Source organism: Aythya fuligula, chromosome 16 (assembly GCF_009819795.1).
Source record: "Aythya fuligula isolate bAytFul2 chromosome 16, bAytFul2.pri, whole genome shotgun sequence".
NCBI lineage: Eukaryota > Metazoa > Chordata > Aves > Anseriformes > Anatidae > Aythya > Aythya fuligula.
The window spans coordinates 15,290,392-15,307,504 of record NC_045574.1 but is presented as its reverse complement, the minus strand read 5'-3'; the positions used below and the strand labels follow the sequence as shown (position 1 = coordinate 15,307,504).

At 70.2% G+C, this 17,113-nt stretch overlaps 3 protein-coding genes across 3 annotated transcripts; 2 read left to right on the top strand and 1 right to left on the bottom strand.

The window, feature by feature from the left end:
- The first annotated feature begins 1,821 nt into the window (after positions 1 to 1,821).
- LOC116495850 (interferon regulatory factor 4-like) lies at positions 1,822 to 4,369 on the top strand. The gene is made up of 8 exons (XM_032198568.1): positions 1,822 to 1,995; positions 2,241 to 2,430; positions 2,758 to 2,801; positions 2,908 to 3,010; positions 3,318 to 3,419; positions 3,494 to 3,889; positions 4,012 to 4,130; positions 4,229 to 4,369. The coding sequence occupies exons 1-8, from the start codon at positions 1,822 to 1,824 to the stop codon at positions 4,367 to 4,369; spliced, it is 1,269 nt and encodes a 422-aa protein (XP_032054459.1).
- A 1,242-nt stretch (positions 4,370 to 5,611) lies between these two features.
- On the top strand, positions 5,612 to 7,086 carry FOXS1 (forkhead box S1). Its single transcript, XM_032198403.1, has one exon. The coding sequence runs from the start codon at positions 5,612 to 5,614 to the stop codon at positions 7,004 to 7,006; it is 1,395 nt and encodes a 464-aa protein (XP_032054294.1). The 3' UTR covers positions 7,007 to 7,086.
- A 4,474-nt stretch (positions 7,087 to 11,560) lies between these two features.
- Positions 11,561 to 16,608, bottom strand: MYLK2 (myosin light chain kinase 2). The gene is made up of 11 exons (XM_032198567.1): positions 15,503 to 16,608; positions 15,039 to 15,373; positions 14,103 to 14,208; positions 13,829 to 13,922; positions 13,556 to 13,665; positions 13,296 to 13,437; positions 13,107 to 13,177; positions 12,832 to 12,960; positions 12,561 to 12,713; positions 12,052 to 12,184; positions 11,561 to 11,641 (listed from the first exon to the last, which is right to left on the bottom strand). The coding sequence occupies exons 1-11, from the start codon at positions 16,606 to 16,608 to the stop codon at positions 11,561 to 11,563; spliced, it is 2,460 nt and encodes an 819-aa protein (XP_032054458.1).
- Between the last annotated feature and the right edge of the window lie 505 nt (positions 16,609 to 17,113).

The following is a 17,113-nucleotide window of genomic DNA, read 5'->3' as shown; positions in this document are numbered from 1 at the left end:
CGCAGCGCTCGGCACCGCTGCCTCCTCCGGGGTGCAGGCAGGGCTCGGGTTAGCCACAGCCCTGAGCGCACAGGGGCAGGGCAGGCAGGGCAGGCAGGCCTTGCTCTGCAGTGGAGAGGCCAAAGGCAGGCTCAGTGAGCAGAAAAACCCTGCCAGCGTGGCCGGCTCGCACGCCCTGCACAGCCCCACGTGCTCTGTGCCACGGGGCCGTGTCCCCGTCCCCACATCCTGCGGGGAAGCCCGGGGCTGGGCGCAGGCAGCAGGGGGAGGCCGGAGCCTGGCACAGTGTCACCGCTTATTCATTTCGAGGATTTCAAGCTCAGAGCAGCCTGCTGGCTCTCGGGAGCCTTGTCTGCTTCCTAGCCAAGAGGCAACTTTCTCTGACTCAGAACTGGAAAGGAAACCCACCCGGGCAGCGGGGATGGAGGAGCTGCAGAGGTGGCCGCAGCACCGGGCACGCTGCCCCCCAGCCTGCCCACACGGCTGCCACGCTGGGGTGGGCCAGGGGAGGCTGGGGTGAGATCCCCCTGAAAGAATTTTAGTGGATAAGAGGCTCATGAACACGCGAGAGGAAGCCGAAGGAATTTCAGTAAATAAGCCAGGCTGAGGGACAGGTACTGTGTCTTCCCCTATTCACCTATTGTGCAAAGAAACTGAAACAGGAAATTCTGAGATTTCTCATGAAAAACAGTTCCTGATAGAAACAGGAAACGCATTTCCAGAACCAACTGAAACCGAATCTGCAGTTTAAGCAGAAGCTGAGGAGCTTATGAGTCTGCACCGAGACAAGAGGTCAACCAGTGGTGAGGAGGAGGACTCGCTCATCTTCATCCCCACGACCCCCGGTGACCACTGCCAGGAAGCGCTGCGCAGGCGTGGATAGGAGGAATTGATGAAAACGAGTCCCTGGAACTAATTTTAATACAAAGCAGGGATAAGTCATGCGTATGTACGGGTGTCTCGAGAAGCTTCATGCCTGTCACTCTTCTCCACAACCAAGGCAAGTGCCGCGTTGGGGCGCACACGACTTTGGTGGGACTCCCCCAGTGCTGAATAAACGTTACCTATTTTACAACCTTACTGACCGTGGAGTTTGCTGTCCACACGCCACCCCTTCCCCTTCCCATGGGGTGGCTGAGCAGGGATCCTGGCCGCAGGGAGGGCCAGGCCCTACTATGGGCAGCAGGGAGCAATGCTCGGGGCCATGTGCCCCCACTCATCCCACCCACACGAGCAAAAAGCCCCCGCGAGGCTGCACGAGCTCAGCAAGAGGCACGGTGGCCACGAGCAATGCGCCCACCCGCGGGGCCACCGGTGCCAGGAGCCCCCGGGGAAGCGGGCAGGCAGCGTGGGCACGGGATGGGCCAGGCCCCTCCATCCCCGTTCCCATCCTGCTTCCCCCCGGTGCCCCCCGGTTCTGCCCGGTCCCCCCCGGCTCAGCCATGTGCCGAGGGTTCAGAGGTGGATGCAAAAGCCGGGAGAGGGGCGACCCCGGGGGCAGCGTGGGGAGCCCCGAGGGGTCTCGGAGAGGTGCCCCGGTGCCCAGTGCAGCAGCGGGGGACGGCGGGCAGGGCTCCCCGCAGCACGGAGCCCCCAGGCACAGTCCCCGCAGGGGGGGGTCCCCGGTGCCCACCGGTGCCCACGGGTGCCCTCGGTGCCCCCCCCACCCCCCCGGGGCTGGGATCCCGGTGGCGCAGCGGAGGAACCGAAAGCGGCGTCCGGGAAAACGAAAGCGAAAGTCTCCCCGACGCGCCTTCGCTTTCGCCTCCCCGGCGCGCTCCCGAGGGCACCGCGGGGCCGGGCGCGGGGCGCGGGGTTGCGATGGCGGAGCCGGGGTCTCCCATGCGGCTGAAGGAGTGGCTGATCGCCCAAATCGACAGCGGCCGCTACCCGGGGCTGCGCTGGGAGGACGGCCGCAGGACGCTGTTCCGCATCCCCTGGAAGCACGCGGCCAAGCAGGACTACCGGCAGCAGCAGGACGCGGCGCTCTTCAGGGTATGGACCCCCCCCACGGGCACCCCCCGGGCACCCCCGGTTCCGCACCCCAAGGGGCTCCCCCGGCTCCCCGCCGCCCCCTGCCCCACGGTTTTGACCCCCCCTGGCCGCCCAGCTCAGCCTCAAGGGCTCCCACGCGTGGGCTCCCCCCTCCCCAATCCCCTCCCTCGATCCCTCCTCGGCCCCGGGGGTCCGGGCAGCCCCCGCAGCACCGAGCCCACCCCCCCAACCCCCCCTGCCCGCAGGCTTGGGCCGTGTACAAGGGGAAGTACCACGAGGGCACGGACAAGGCCGACCCGTCCACCTGGAAGACGCGGCTCCGCTGCGCCCTCAACAAGAGCACCGACTTCCAGGAGGTGCCCGAGCGCAGCCAGCTCGACATCTCCGAGCCCTACAAGGTGTACCAGATCGTCTCCGACGCCGCCCGCGACGCAGGTACTGCCCCGACACCCTGCTGCCTGCTCAGCCTCGGGGCTCACACCCGGTGCCAGCCCCGTATCCCGCGGGCATCGCCGCCCGGGACCCTTCCTCCCCGCTCCTCTTCCTCCCCGCTCCTCTTCCTCCCCGCTCCTCTTCCTCCCTGCTCCTCCTCCTCCGCGATGCCCTGGGCTGTTCTCGGACAAAGCCCTTCCCGAGGCTGTGCCCTGGCCGCCCGCTGTGGGTCAGGGCTGGGTTTGCTTTCCCTGGGGAGCCAGCACCTCCCCGGGGGCCGTTCCCGCTGTCTGTGGGGCTCAGTGATTTTTTTTTCCTCGCTCCCCACAGAGAACGATGCTGGCCCGCAGCCCCCAGCCGGCGAGGACCCGCAGGTGAGCCAGCCCCCACCTAAAAGTGTGCTGACGGGGGGGGGTCCAGAGCTGGCTCAGGTGCCCCCGCTGCCAGCCTGGCCCTCACCACCACCTCTCTCATCCCCAGGGCCGTGCCGCGGGGAGCCCGGCCGAGGAGGGCGTGCGGGGCGCCGGGGGGTCCTGCCACGCAGCTGCGCTCCCCCTGCTCTCTGCCCACCCGGCTGAGCGAGGTGAGAAAAGAGCCCTGAGGGTGGTGGATGGGGATGCACGCAGGATGGGGCTGGGGCGGGAGGGGATCGCTGCCCCCCCCGGAGGCACCCCGCTTCCCAGAGCCTTGGGACCGTGGGAATGGAGACCGAGGCTGGGGCTCCCCCCCCCCATGAGTCCCAAAATGAAGCTGCCTGGTTGCGCACTGAGGGGATTTAACAAGGTGCAGCAGCTGTGGGAAGCCCCCGCCAACTCTGGGGGCTGGGGCTGGGACAGGACCCCCCAGGGGACAGCTGCCCACATCCCTCTGCTGTCTCCATCCCAACCCAGGGTACCACATACGGGGAGCCTTCTACGGCTGGAACCCGACCCACGGCCACTTCCTCCCCAGACCCCCATCCTACCTCCCCGTCGAGGACGTCAACCACTCAGGTAGGAGCTGCCCCGGCCGGGCTGCAGCCCCCGGTGCCCCCCCAACCCTGTGCTAACCCCCCCTTGTACCGTAGACTGCTGGCTCCACGTTCGCCTCTACTACTGCGACGTGCTGGTGAAGGAGCTCACCACCCGCACGGCCGAGGGCTGCCGCATCGCCTCCCGCGCCGAGCCGGCCGCCAGCGAGCGCCTCTACGGCCCCTCGTGCATGGAGCAGATCGAGTTCCCCCCGCCGCGGGCGCTGGGCGGCAGCAGCCGGGTGGCCGGCGTGACCGAGGTGCTGGAGAGGCTCCTGCCCCACCTGGAACGCGGGGTCCTGCTGTGGGTGGCCCCCGAGGGGGTCTTCATGAAGCGCCAGTGCCAGGGCAGGGTGTACTGGAACGGGCCGCTGGCCCCGCACCGGGACTGGCCCAACAAACTGGAGAGGGAGAAGACCTACAAGCTGCTGGACACGCAGCAGTTCCTGCAGCGTAAGTGCCCGCAGCCCCCTGCCACCCTCGGGGACCTCCAGCCCCCCAGGGCGTTGGGGACAGGTCCCGTCCCCGGCACGGCGTCGGGGGGGGGGACCCGTGCGAGCCCCGGTGTCTTGCAGAGCTGCGGAGGTACCTGAGCCAGGGGCAGCCGGCGCCGCAGTACCAGATCCACCTGTGCTTCGGCGAGGAGTACCCCACCAGCGCCAGCCACCACTTCCAGAAGCTCATCATGGCCCACGTGAGTACCCGCGGGGGTGGCGCTCGCCACAACCACGAGCTGGGAGGTTTTTTGGGGGGGGCAGACCCCATCCTCCCGGCGGCTCTGTGCCTCCGCAGGTGGAGCCGGTGTTCGCGCGGGAGCTCTTCCATCACGCCCAGCGCATCGGCCCCACGCTGCTGCGCGACTGCCCCCAGCCCTGTGCCCCCGGCGCTCCCGGCCACATCGTCCACGTCCTCCAGCAGCTCTGCCAGCCCTGAGCGGGGCAGCCGAGGCGCGACGAAGCCTCCACCGTGCTCACGGCTGCGGGGCGAGGTGCTCAGCGTCCCCACGGCTGCGCTCTGGCCCTGGGGACGAGCGGCCTCCAAGCAGCGATGCCACAAGGGGCCGTGCGCGGGGCACTTGGCACGGCGGGGACGGAGGTGGGTGGATGCTGGATGGAGCAGGAGCCGTGTTTTTTCCCGAGAACTGCTGGGAACCATCTGGGGGGTGGTGGCTGGGTGCTTGTTGGGCGCGCAGGGCAGCGGTCCGGGCTGGCGGGGGGACAGCCAGCTCCGTCCTTGTGCTTGGCACCGCGGGGACGCGCTGTTTGTGGTGTGCAGGAATAAAGGTTGTGTTTCCTACTGCAGCCTGGGGCTGGGGCTGTGCCAGCAGCACCGCGGGGTGCCGGGACGAGGCGGGTGCGGGCAGCAGGGGGAGCTGAGCCGGGCACAGCCTCACGGCACAGGGCAGCAGGAGCTGAGCACCCTGCGGGGAGCCACGCTCCCTCGACACCCGTCCTGCCCTCTGGTTCTGGCCCCTTGGTGTGGCTGCAGCAGAGGCAAGGCGCCCGTTAGCTGCCCTTGCAGCGTGGCCCCGTGTCCCAAAAGCACGTGCCTCAGTTTCCCCCGGTGCTGGGTGAGGAGCGGGGGTTGTGGCGCACCCTGGAGGCGCTGTCCCCAACCAGCTGGGCACGGTGCAGGGACACGGCGTGGCACGGGGACCTGGCACCCTGCAGGGATCCCACACACTGCAGGGATCCCACACATTTCAGGGATCCAGCACCACCCCAGGGCAGGAGGCAGCCGGGGAGCCGAGGTGCAGCTCACCCCGATCCTACACACTGCAGCCCCCGCACCCCACCAGCATCAGCTCCCCGGGGGAGCAGCGCCCGGGCAGGATGAGCCCCAGACCCTGGGAACCTCCTGTGGGAAGAGGTGCTGGGGCAGCGGGGCCGTGCCCTGGGGAGGCCGTGGCGGTGCCAACGCGTGGCCGCTGGCTCCTGGCCGCAGGGCTGGCCCTGGCGGCGCGTCCGGCCGCAGAGACCGGCGCTGGACCATGGGGCCCCCGCTCCGCCCTGGGCGGCCCCGCGGTCCCGGAGAGGAGGGGCCCGCCGCCCCCTCGCCGGCGGGGCGCGGGAGGCTGGGCTGCTGCGGGGTTTTAACGGGCTCGGCCGGAGCCGGACGGCAGAAGCAGGAGCAGCAGCAGCAGCAGCAGCGGGACGGCTGCAGCCGGGTGGGAGGATGCAGCCGGACATCCCCGTGGGCAGCGCGGCTCTGCGCGGCCGGCCGGCCCCCGACGGCCCTTTCCCCGGTCCCTCTCCGCCGGCCGTCCCCGAGGCCACCAAGCCGCCCTACAGCTACATCGCCCTCATCACCATGGCCATCCAGAGCACGCCGGAGAAGCGCATCACGCTGAGCGGCATCTACCGCTACATCATGGGCCGCTTCACCTTCTACCGCGAGAACAAGCAGGGCTGGCAGAACAGCATCCGCCACAACCTCTCGCTCAACGAGTGCTTCGTCAAGGTGCCCCGCGACGACAAGAAGCCGGGCAAGGGCAACTACTGGACGCTGGACCCCGACTGCTACAACATGTTCGAGAACGGCAGCTTCTTGCGCCGCCGCCGCCGCTTCACCAGGAAGAGGGGGCTCCGCGACGCGCCGGGCGCCGAGGGGGACGAGGGGCGCAGGAAGCCCCCCAAGCACCGCTCGCGGGGGCCGCCCGCTGCCCTGCCGAGTGAGGAGGGGAAAGTGGAGGGCGGCTTCGCCTCGCCGGTGGCCGCCGGGCGCCTGCTGGGCCCCCCCGAGCTGGCCGAGGGTGCTGGCGGAGGGGTGCAGGGGTGCCCCGAGCCCTGCGCCCGGCGGCCCCCCCCTGGGGCCAGGCAGCCCTGCCTGTACGTGCCGGACGCGCCGCAGCCCAAGGGGTCGTTCTTCGCCAAGGAGCCGTGCTGCCCACCAAACCATGGGGCCCCCCCGGAGAGCCGTCCAGCGGCCCCCCCCCAACCCAAGGAGACTGCCTTTGGGGGGCTCCCGGCGGCTCTGCAGCTGCCCCGGCCAGGTCAGTACCCGGTGCCCGGCGAGCGCCCGGCGCAGCACCGTGCCCTGCTGCCCGCCGAGCCCAGGGACCCCGCGCAGGACTCCCCGGCCCCCACCGCGTCCCCCCGGGGCGAGCTGGAGTGCAAGGAGTCGGCGACCCCCACCTTGGGGCTGGGCCAACCCTTCGGGCAGGTGCCCCCCATGTTCCCCAGCGCCCTCCTGGGTGCGGGCAAGCCCCCCGCGCCCTGCTTCCTTGACGGCGATGGCTACAAGCAGCCCCCCGTGCCCGTTTTCGGCTCCTTCGGCCGCTCGGGGCCCGAGGCTCTGGGTGGCAGCTACCAGTGCCGGGTGCAGGCGCTGAGCTTCTGCATGAACGAGCGGCCCTGCGGCACGGCGCTGGAGCATCTCCTGGCCACAGCCCCCACCGCAGCCCCCCCTGCCCCCCGCCAGGCGCCCTTCGGGGCTGCGGGGCCACGGGCGGGCGAGCAGAAGGAGTCGTGGGGCGCGGGGGGCGCGATCCCGCTGCAGGGGGGCAGCGGCTACCCCTTGGGGCTGCCCCACTGCCTCTACAGGACACCCGGCATGTTCTTCTTCGAGTGATGGACTGCTCCCCCTTCCCCCCCCCAGCCTCCCCCGGCACCGTGCGGGGCTCCAGCGGCGGAATAAAGCACGTTCGCCCACGCTGCCTCTGTCATCTCTGCGCCCTGCTCGGGTTGGGGAGCGGGCAGGGGCGCAGCGGGGGCTGCTCTGTTCCCATCCAGGGACACGTGTCCCCGAGGCCACCCACCACGGCTCCCAACCTCATCGGCAAGGGGCAGGGGGACGTGCTGCCCCCCAGGAGTGAGCCCCGTGGCCCCACAAACCCCACACTGCTCGCTTGTGCTGCGTGTGTGGCACCAGTGGTGCCGGCCTCGGTGGGGGACCCACCTGGAGAGCTGCTGGGGGGGTTGTAGGGGCTCTGTGGGATGGGGCACAGGCTCTTGGCATGGTGTAGGGGGTATGGGGGACCCCACAGCTCCCTGAGCAGGGGGCTCTGAAGTGCCAGGCTGTGCCAGGGCTGCCCGCGGGCACGGCTGTGGCTGCAGTGGGAACGGCCGAGGAGAACGGCTGCGTGCCGGCAGGATTCCTCCACCCTGAATCATCCCGGGCGGCTGCCGGTGAGGAGGCACCGGCTGAGTCACTGCTCCCACCGACAGGCTGGGCACGGGCTGGGCTCTGCTGGGGTGGGATGGGACGGGGCGGGATGGGGTGGGGTCCCCACGCAGCCCCGGGGCCAGGACGTGGCCACCAGCCCCTCTCCGTGTGCTGGGGTCGGCATCGCCACCTCGCCAGAACGGAGCCGTCCCGCTGCCTTCGCAGCCCCGAGCTGGGTCAGGGCGATGCTGGCCAAGTGGGGACCTGTGCCCATGTCCCAATTCTCCCTGCCCCTGGGAAAGGACCCCCTGGGGGGGGCAATGCCCCCAGGCTGGGGGATGCAGGTGCATGGGGCTGCCCCGGCTGATCCCGCTCCACCTTGGTGGGGCCGTGGTGGGCACAGGAGGAGGATGCTGGGGGGGGCTCTCCGTGATGTGTGTGGCCAAGACCCCGGCTCCACAAGGCGAGCAGGACACAGCTCGGCCAGGCCCCGGGGGTCTCGGTGAGGGCCGGTGCTGGCGTCACTCAGGGACCAGGAGCACCGGCACCGCGTCAGCCCCGTTATCAGCCCAGACGGCCGCTGCCGGGCCATGGCCACATCCCAGCCCCGGGCAGGGCAGGAGGGGCTGCTGTTCGTCATCGCTGCAGCAGCGACGGTCACTCGTCCCTGGGCTTTGCTTTTTCTCCCTTTTTTTTTTTTTTTTTAATCTTTTTTCTTTTTTTTTCCTTCCCTCCCCTGTGGAAAACAATATTTGAGCGCCTAGATCATGCTGGCGTCTCCGGAGCCGTCTGCAGCGAGCGCGGCTGACCTCAGCCCCCTCCTTCGCTCGGTCCCCCGGGGGCGAGGGAGGAAGCGAGCGCCGCGGAGCCGTGCCCAGGGGCCGTCTGGTTCCCACACAGCGCGGCCGGGACGCTCGCCCGCCCGGGCTCCCAGCCTCTGCCTGGGAACGCGCGGCCACGGCCCCCGGGCAGAGCCGGGCGCGGAGCCCGGTGCTGGGAGCACGGCGGGACCCAGCCCATCGCTGCCCCCGGGATGGGGACCCGTCCCCAAGACACACACACGGGGTGCCGAGGTGCCCGGTTCGGTGCTGGGGCTGCAGCAGGATGGGTGCCCCCGTAAAGGATGCAGCAGGGTTGGAGCTGGGGTTTGCGGGGACCTGGGAGCGTGGCCCCGAGGGGAGCGGAGCCCCAGCTCTGCTGCCTGCAGCCCCCGGCATCGCTGATCCCTGAGCTCACCGGGGTGGGACGGGGCAGAGCCCGGCCACCTCCTGTGCCACCACCCGCTTCCAGGGCTCCCTTTGCCCGTCCCGGCCCCGCTCCCCAGCACCAGCCCTGGTCCTGGCCGTGGGCCCGCTCCTCTCCCTGCCCTTCCTCCTCCCCGGCTCGCTGCCGGCTCGCAGTGGGTGGCCTGGCCCCCAGCCCGCGCACCCGCTCCCAGCGTGGGCCATGCCGTGGCCGGGGACCGTGCCACAAGGGGTCCTGGTGCAGGATCCCGAGCCCCCAGCTCTAGGAGAGGTCCCAGTGCTGGTGGTGGTGGGTGCTGGTGTGCGGCATCGCCCGCTCGCCCTCTCTCCCCTGGGGCTCAGCCCTGCGCTGCCGGTGGGGCCACGGGGACGAGGAACCCCACGTGAGGAACGGCACCGTGGGCGCATGCAGGACCGGGAGCAGCCCCATCACCGTGCCCACTGCCGTGATGGAGGCACAAAGGGGACCCATGTGGGGTCTTTGGTTGGAGATGGGGCCGAGGAAGCCAAAGCAGGCTGCAGGGAGGGGTCCCCATCACTTCAGCCTAGGGGTGTTGGTGACCGCGTGCCCCCGCACAGTACCGTGCCCCCCGGAGAGGCCACCCCGCACGGTCCCACCCCGGGGCAGCCGTGGCTCAGCCGTGCTCCCGGCCAGGCTGGGAACTGGCACCGGCACCGGGGCCGCCCTGCAGCGGGCTCTGCAGCCCCCGCGGCCCAGGGCAACGCTCGGCTCCTGGGGCCCAGACAGGAAGGAGACGTCACCGCCGCGGAGCGTAACTGGAACCAGATGGGGCCGCGCTGTTTTCCAGGACCGCAGGGTGGTCACCGGCAGGAACTGGTCAAAGGCTGCCGGCAGGAAGCGGGCTGGGAGGGGACGCCCTGGGCCCAGTGGTGACCCTGCCTGCGCTGCCTTAACCGCTTCGGGGCCAGCCGCGGACAGAGGGGCACGGGGTGGACCCCGGGGATGGACCCCGGGTGTGTGTGGGGCTGGGGGCTCCGCGTGCAGGCTCAGCGGGACCCCCCCCAGCCTTTGCCTGGGCGGTGCTGCAGCCGTGAGGACACCTCTGTCCTTCTGTCCATCCATCCATCCTCTCCTCCATCCATCCATCCGCCCACCCAATCCCCCTTTCAGCCTCCCAGCCCCGTGTTGAGCCGTATCCCTCAGCTCCTGGCTGCCAGATGCACACCCCCAGGGGTTTAATGCCCCCCCCTCCCAGCCGGTGCCCAGGGCGCGGGGCTGCTCTCAGACCTGTACATTTATTTACAAGAAGCCGAGCGCACGGGCAGGGCCCTGCAAGCCATGCTGCGAGCCCGGGCAGGGGTTGGGGCGCCGAGCCCAAAGCCACATCCACCTGCTGCCACCAGCGGGGCTGGGGGGGCTGCTTTCCGCCCCCATCCCTGCCCCGGGCCAAGCACCAAGGGCTTCTGCAGCAGCCACGGAGGGCACAGACAGCCCCGCAGCGTGCACAGCCCTCACTCCACGGCACAAAACCAAAGCTGGGGTCGGAGCCCGGTGCCAGCCAGCACAGGGCAAGGCTGGAGGCTGCAAAGCTGGGGGCCGCCGTCCCCTGGCCGTGCTGCGAGGAGGGGGGCTCGGGGGAACGCAGGGCCACGGGGAGAGGGGGCGAGGGCTGGGCGAGGAGCGGGCGCAGCACCCGCTGCCCCGGCACACGGCGGCCCCGGCACGGCCCCGCTGGCGGCCGGCAGTTCCTGTGTGTTGGTGGTCAGCGCTGAAGCAATCCTGCCAGGAGCAGGGGAGGGGGGGGAGCGCAGCCCAGCTGGTCTGCATTAGGGCTGCTCGCCTTTATCTGGCTGAGAAAACGGGGATGGTGGGGGGGGGAAATGCGTGAAGGAGAGGCTGCGCCGCTCCCCCGCTGGCAGAGCGGAGGGCAGGGGTGAGGAGGAGCACACAAAGCCTCCTTCTTCGCTCGCTGGCTCCCAGCTGGGGACGCTCCTGGAAACGTGCTCGGCGCTTCCTCCCTTCCTGTGCGCGCCGCCCTCCCGGCTCCAGCTTCCGCGCGGCGGGGAGGCGATGCCACGGCCCCGGCCCCAGCCCCTGCGCCAAGTCCCCCAGGGGGGGTGTCCGGGTCTGCACCTGCCTTCCGCCCCCCTCCCTGTGCCACAAACCTGCTCCCACCGCGGGAGAAGAGCCCGGCACCGCGCGGGGCAGGTGGGCACCTCGGGGGCCGAGAGCTGCGGTGTCTCCAAGCAGAGCGTGCCAACCTCGTGCCCGTGTGGCTGTGAGCGTGCAGGGCCGGCAGCAGCGCTGGTATCGGGCTGCTCTGAAGTCCCAGAGGAGCAGCGTGAGCGGGGAGTGCTGCTGCGGGCCGGGGAGCGCTGCTACGTGGTGCTGCCGTGCCGGGAACGAGCGTGGAAACCACCTCGCAGTCCGTGGAAATGCAGGGGGGAGCATCGGCTCGCTGGGGACGGGGGTGGCTCAAGCCCTGAGAGCCCACAAAAGGTGGCTGTGGGTGAGGAGCCCGCGGGGGTCTGGGTCTCCAGCAGCCCCCCCCCGGTGCCCGGTGCCGGGGCAGAGCAGCGGCCGCAGGGGCAGGAGCGAGGCGGTGGCTTCGTGGCGAGGCGCAGCGGGGGCTGGAGCTGCCGGCTGATGAGCAGAGCTGGGGCTGCGCGGTGCCTGCGGGGCTGCCCCTGCCCAGATCCTGCTCCTGTTCTGGGGTGAGGCCCCGGCACGGCCCCGGGATGGGGCTCGGCAGCCCCCGAGCCCCCTCTCCGAGCGGTTCCTCTGGGCTCACGGTGCTCAGCCCCCGGCCCACGCTCAGACGCCCAGCGCCGTCAGCGACCCCGAGCTGGTGATCTTCTTGAAGCGGTTGGCAGCACACACCCCGATGAAGTTTTTCTGTAAAAGACAAGAGGAGAGGCACGAGTCCGGCTGCAGACCTCGAGGCTGAACCCGGCGGCACTCCCAGAGCTGCTTCGGGAGCTGGGCCGGGGAGCTGGCAGCCGCCCAGGGCTCCCCCTGCACCAGCTTTCAGGGGAGATTCCTGGGGCAGGACTAACACCAGCCCCAGGAGCTTCCCTCCCCTCCATCCTGACACCACTTCTGCCACTAAAATGCGCTCCTGGGATGGGCTCAGGAGAGTCAAAAAGGCACCAGTGTTTGGTAAGATCCCACCCGGGGGGCACCCAAACTCCCCCAGACAGCAGAGCGGGGCGGTGTTGACCCCTGTCCCGTTCCATCCCATCCCATCCCATCCCATCCCATCCCATCCCATCCCATCCCACCCCACCCCACCCCACCCCACACACCTTCCAGCGCCGCCGCATGACGTATTTCTTGAGCAGCACCTGGGACTTGAGGCGGCGGTTGCAGCGCTTCGCCTTCTCCGCCAGGTTGTTGAGCCAGGGATGCTGCAGGCACTGCCCCGCGCTCATCCGGCCGCTGGGGGCGAGAGGCCAGCGGGTCACCACGGGTCCCCCCGCAGCCCCTTTCCCCCCTCTGACCCCTTCTTGTGCCATCCAAGAGCCCCCCAACCCCAGAAACCTGTGCCCTGGCCGTCAGCCCTAAGGATGTGCCCAGGGACCGGTGGGACAAGGAGGGACCGTGAGCGGTCCAGCAAATCTCACTCGTGGCCAGTGGCCCTGCAGGGACAAGGGGCTGTGCTTGGGGACAGCCAGAGGCCAGGGCAGGGTTTTGGGGACACGGCCAGCCCTGGCACAGGGGGCTGCACGTGGAATGCCCGGGCTGGGCAGAGCCAAGAGCGCACGGATGGAAGGTGCCCGCCCCGGGGCCACCACGGCCTCCCCCAGCGTCGCACCTTTTCTCTTTGATGATGAGGTTTGAGACAAAGTCCTTGGCCTCGTCGGAGACGCTCTCGAAGGTCTCCTCGTCGAAGTACCAGTTGGCAGCCAGGACGTTGTTCAGCGTCTCGGTGTCGTTGTCGCCCAAGAAAGGGGAGAGGCCGCTGAGGCTGGGGGAGCGGAGGGGGACGGGTGAGCAGGGGGTGCCCTGGGTTGGGGCACCCCAAATTCCCCCTGCACGGGGCTAACCCGGCTCGGGGACTGTCCCCAGAAGGGACCCCGACGTACAGCATGTAGGTGATGACGCCCATGCTCCACATGTCCGTGGAGTAGGAGACCTGCTCGTAGTTGACCACCTCGGGGGAGAGGAACTCGGGGGTGCCAAAGTTCACTTTCAGCTTCTCCTGGGGGTTGTACCTGTGGCCGGGAGGGGGGGTTCAGAGGCAGGGTGACAGGCTGGCTGCCACCACAAGCAGCCGGCCCCGTGCTCCCCGCACACAGAGGTGAAGGTGGGAGCAGAACAGCAGGAGGACGAAGATATGGGGAGAGGGGGAGCACGGCACCTTCGAGCCAGCCCGAAGTCGATGATCTTCACCATGTGCCCAGTGGCAGCGACGCAGAGGATGTTCTCGGGCTGCGGGGACAGGGACCCCCCCAGTCAGAGCCCAGCTCCCGGGGCGAGGGCCCAGAGGGGACGTCCCCCCGTGAAGACCTGCAGCAGATCGGGAGCCCCCAGCGCCCCGGCCCCGCACCTTGAGGTCGAGGTGGAGGACGCGCATGTGGTGCATGAAGCGGATGCCCTCGCAGATCTGCCGGACGAACACCATGCAGTCCACCTCCGTCAGGTGGTAGTCGTCGTCGACGATCCGCTCGAAGAGCTCGCCGCCCTCGATGCTGCACGGGCACGGACGGGGGTCCCCGGGTCACCCGGGGGGTTCCTTCCCCACCCCATCCTCCTGCAGCCCCCCTGGCCTGGGCGCTGAGCCCCGCACCGCGCAGCCCCGGCACTCACAACTCCATGAAGAGGATGATCTCCCGGGGCGTCTCGATGGCATCGTAGAGCTGGATGAGGTTCCTGTGGTTCAGCTGGTTCATCACGTCGATCTCCAGCAGCACCATCTCCTGCAGCAGCAGCCCCCACCGGGGGGTTGGTGTCAGCCCCGGCCGAGCCACCGGCACGGGGCCAGGCTGGGTGACAGCCCCTGGGGAAGGGGGGGACAGCAGCGAGGAGCCCCCCGGTTTGGCACCCTCGAGATTCCCCCTCTCCCGCGCCCATCGGTCAGACCTTGTCCTTGGCACCCTGCTTCTTGATGACTTTGGCAGCCAGCTTGAGCCCCGTCTGCTTCTCGGTGCACGTGTGGACTTCACCAAACTTGCCCCTGCGGAACAGGGGAGGCGTCGATGGCACCGCGGCCACCTGGGGACCCCGGCACCCACGGCAGCAGCTCCCCGCAGGCAGGGGCTGGGTGCTGGAGGCTCCCCGGGGACCCCTTCGCTGCTCAGAGCTGGGGTAGAGCCAGGCGTCCTCGGTCCCTCCCGCAGCCCGGACCCCTCCTTACCCCCCCAGGATCTCCTTGGAGCTGAGGTTGAACTGGGAGCTGACGCTGGCCGAGCGCAGGGTGACGATGCGGTGCGCGAAGGGCGCGGGCGGCGGGGGGACATCGTCTGCCGAGAGAGAGGAGGGGGTGAAAAGGGAGCTGCCCACCGGGGGACCCCGCTGCCGGCACCCCAGGGTGCCCCATGCTGGGAGCTCGTCCCGGTGCCTCCTGCAGGTCAGGGGTCCCCAGCAGCTGCCCGGCACCCCCAGCACTGCCCGCAGCATCGCCCTGCTGCGTGTCACCCTGCCGTGTGCCTGGTGGCCACCTGTGGGCCACCAACACGCGTGTCACGCTCGCCCTCTCCAGGCCACGCTGCTGCGTGCCTCCCTCAGCGGCCACCATCCCATTTGGCACCCCTCCGTGCCACCCTGCTGCACATTTCGCTCACCCCCTCCGTGCCCTGCTCACCTCCCCAGGACAGACCCCGCTCCGGGGCACCCCCCTGCACCCGCGCTCCCCACTTTGTCAGGAGCTGGCCCCTCAGGGGACCCCCCCAGCACCCTCCACCTTGACCCCCTTGGCACCCCCAAGGACGGCGGTGCAGGACAGGGGACACGCTGTCCCTCGGCAGCGGCCAGGCGGCGGCTGTCAGTCCTGGGGCAGGACAGGCTCCGCGTCCCGCCGGGCAGCCCCGGGCAGCGCCACGCGTGCCAGGCTGGGCTGGGAGAAGCCTGGGGAGGGGACACGCCGCATTTAGCCCTGTTTACAGTGAAACCGGAGCTCGAAGGCTGCCGGTGGGCCACGAGCCAGGAGCAGGAGCTGGCGGCCCGGGAGGGCAGCGGCGGAGACGTGGCAGACCCCGGGGTTGCTGCCCCGTGAAGGTGGTCCCGGGGTGCCACCGCCACCGGGCTGAGGACAGAGCCCAGAGCAGGGGGCTGGGGGGCGGTGCAGCCTTACCCAGTATCTCAAAAGGGTCTTCCTTCCCAAAATCGGGGGTGAGGTAGGGGCTGGGGGGCGGCTCTGCCTCCGTCGAGGATGGCTGCCCCGCGGCACCGGGGCCGGGCTGCTCGGCGTCCCCGGGAGGCTCCGAACCGGGCTGGGGCTGCCCCACGGCACCGGGCAATGTCCTCTCCTGCGGGGTGCCAGCGCTGCCCGCGGGGTCAGGCTGCTCGGGGGGCCGCAGGTCCCCCTGGGCCGGGGTGGGCTCCCCCAAACCTTCTGTTGCCGGTGCCACCGCGGTCTCCTCCGGTATCGTCTCCATCCCGGCCACCTCCAACCCGGGCTGCTCCTCCCTGGAAGCAGGAGCAGGAGGTGAGCAGCGCCCCGAGCCCCGCGCCCGGCCCCCACCTCTGCCCCGTGGGACCCCCTCCGAGGAGGGCTCCAGCTCGCTGGGCAGCCCCCAGGGACCCTTCCCCGGGTACCTTTGGCAGGCGGCCGGGCAGCTCAGGCTCTGCAGCAGAGCCGGGCGCGAGGGCTCGGGGCCCTTGGGTGCCTGCTGTTTGCTGCTCTCCTCCGCACCACCCGCTTTGTCCCCTTCTGCCTGAGCCTCTGCAGGGGCCGGGGTCTCCTCTTTCGTGGGCTCCTTGCTCCCATCCTGGGCTGTTTCTGCCGCTGGGGCTTTTTCCTCCTTCGTGTCTTCCTTCTCCCCATCCTGAGCCTTTGCTGGATGTGGTTCCTCCTTCGCAGCAGCCGCGGCGTCTTCCTTGGGAGGCTCTTCTTTGCCTCCATCCTGAGCCTTTGTCACCGCCGTGGGTTTTTCCACCTGTGCAGCCTCCTCCCCTCCATCCTGAGCCTTCGCAGGAGCTGCTGTGGCTTCCTCCTTCGCAGGAGCTTCTTTGCCTCCATCCTGAGCCGCTTTTGCAGCTGGGCTCTTCTCCACCTCTTCTGCTGCCTTCTCCCCATCCCGTGCCTTTGCCGCAGCCGGGGCCTCCTCCTGTGTGGGCTCTGCTTTTCCTCCACCCTCAGCCTCTGGATCGCCGGCGGCTTTCTCCTTCGTGGGCTCTTCCTTGCCTCCATCCTGAGCCCCTTCCCCTGCCGGGCCCTTCTCCTGTGCAGCCTGTGCCGCGTCCCCTGCCTGCGGCTCTGCTGCAGCCTCAGCCCTCTCCTCGGGGGGCTCCCCCTTCCCTGCACCCTCAGCCTGGGCAGCAGCCGGCTCCTTCCCCTCGGGGGGCTCTGCCGTTCCCCCTTGGGGCTCTCCCCCAGGCTGGCCTTTCTCCTTCACGGGCTCTTCCTTTCCTCCATCCCGAGCCCCAGCAGCAGCCGGACCCTTTTCCTCCGAGGGCTTTGCCTCCCCTCCTGGGGGCTCCTCCTTGGCAGGCTCCTTTCCCCCCTCACCCTGAGCCCCGGCAGCCTCAGCCTTCTCCTTCCCGGGCTCTTCCTGCCCTGCGCCCTGAGCCTGGGCTGGGGGCTCTGTGTCCGGGGGTGCGGCAGGGACAGGAGGGGTCGTGCTGGGCTCAGCTCCGGGGGTGGCCGTGCTCCCAGCCCCCCCGGTGTCAGCCGTGCCACCCGCCACGCCGTCCTGCTCCATGGGCACTCTGCGGCCGGAGGCGGCTGCCCCGGGTCAGCGAGGCTCCTGCGGGAGAAAAGGGGCGAGCTGGAGGCTCCGGCACAGCGGGGGTCCCGGGGGGGCTCCTATCCCTCCGTCCCGGGGGTTTTCTCGCTGGTGGCACAGGGACGGGCCCCGTGTGGCCCCCCAGGTCCATGCACCGCCCCGTTGTGCCCCGATATTTGCTGTGCAGTGACTGATCGATGGCCTGACCCCGGCACCTGTCGCTGCCACGGCACCGCGCAGGCAGCCGGCACGGCCGGGGTGCCAAACGCAGGCTGCGTCCCCCCCGGGGAGGGACAGGGGACACCGGGTGGCCACACGGGGAGGGGGCGAGGGGAGCATCCCCGGGAGCTGCCGGCAGAGCACGGCCCCGTCTGCCGGGGGGTCCCTGCAGCTCCCACACCGAGGGGCTGCAGGGGTTCGGGCAGCACCCATGGGTGCCCGTGTGGCAGCACAGCTCCAGGCCGGCAGCAGCAGCCCCCAG

Excerpts from the sequence above, each read along its gene's own strand:
- LOC116495850 (XM_032198568.1), top strand. The coding sequence starts at position 1,822 with ATGGCGGAGCCGGGGTCTCCCATGCGGCTGAAGGAGTGGCTGATCGCC. Across the intron at positions 3,011-3,317 it reads TGCCCACCCGGCTGAGCGAG|GGTACCACATACGGGGAGCC; the intron begins GTGAGAAAAGAG and ends ATCCCAACCCAG. Across the intron at positions 4,131-4,228 it reads AGAAGCTCATCATGGCCCAC|GTGGAGCCGGTGTTCGCGCG; the intron begins GTGAGTACCCGC and ends GTGCCTCCGCAG.
- FOXS1 (XM_032198403.1), top strand. The coding sequence starts at position 5,612 with ATGCAGCCGGACATCCCCGTGGGCAGCGCGGCTCTGCGCGGCCGGCCG.
- MYLK2 (XM_032198567.1), bottom strand. The coding sequence starts at position 16,608 with ATGGAGCAGGACGGCGTGGCGGGTGGCACGGCTGACACCGGGGGGGCT. Across the intron at positions 12,961-13,106 it reads GACTTCGGGCTGGCTCGAAG|GTACAACCCCCAGGAGAAGC; the intron begins GTGCCGTGCTCC and ends TCCCGGCCACAG. Across the intron at positions 12,185-12,560 it reads CTCATCATCAAAGAGAAAAG|CGGCCGGATGAGCGCGGGGC; the intron begins GTGCGACGCTGG and ends TCTCGCCCCCAG.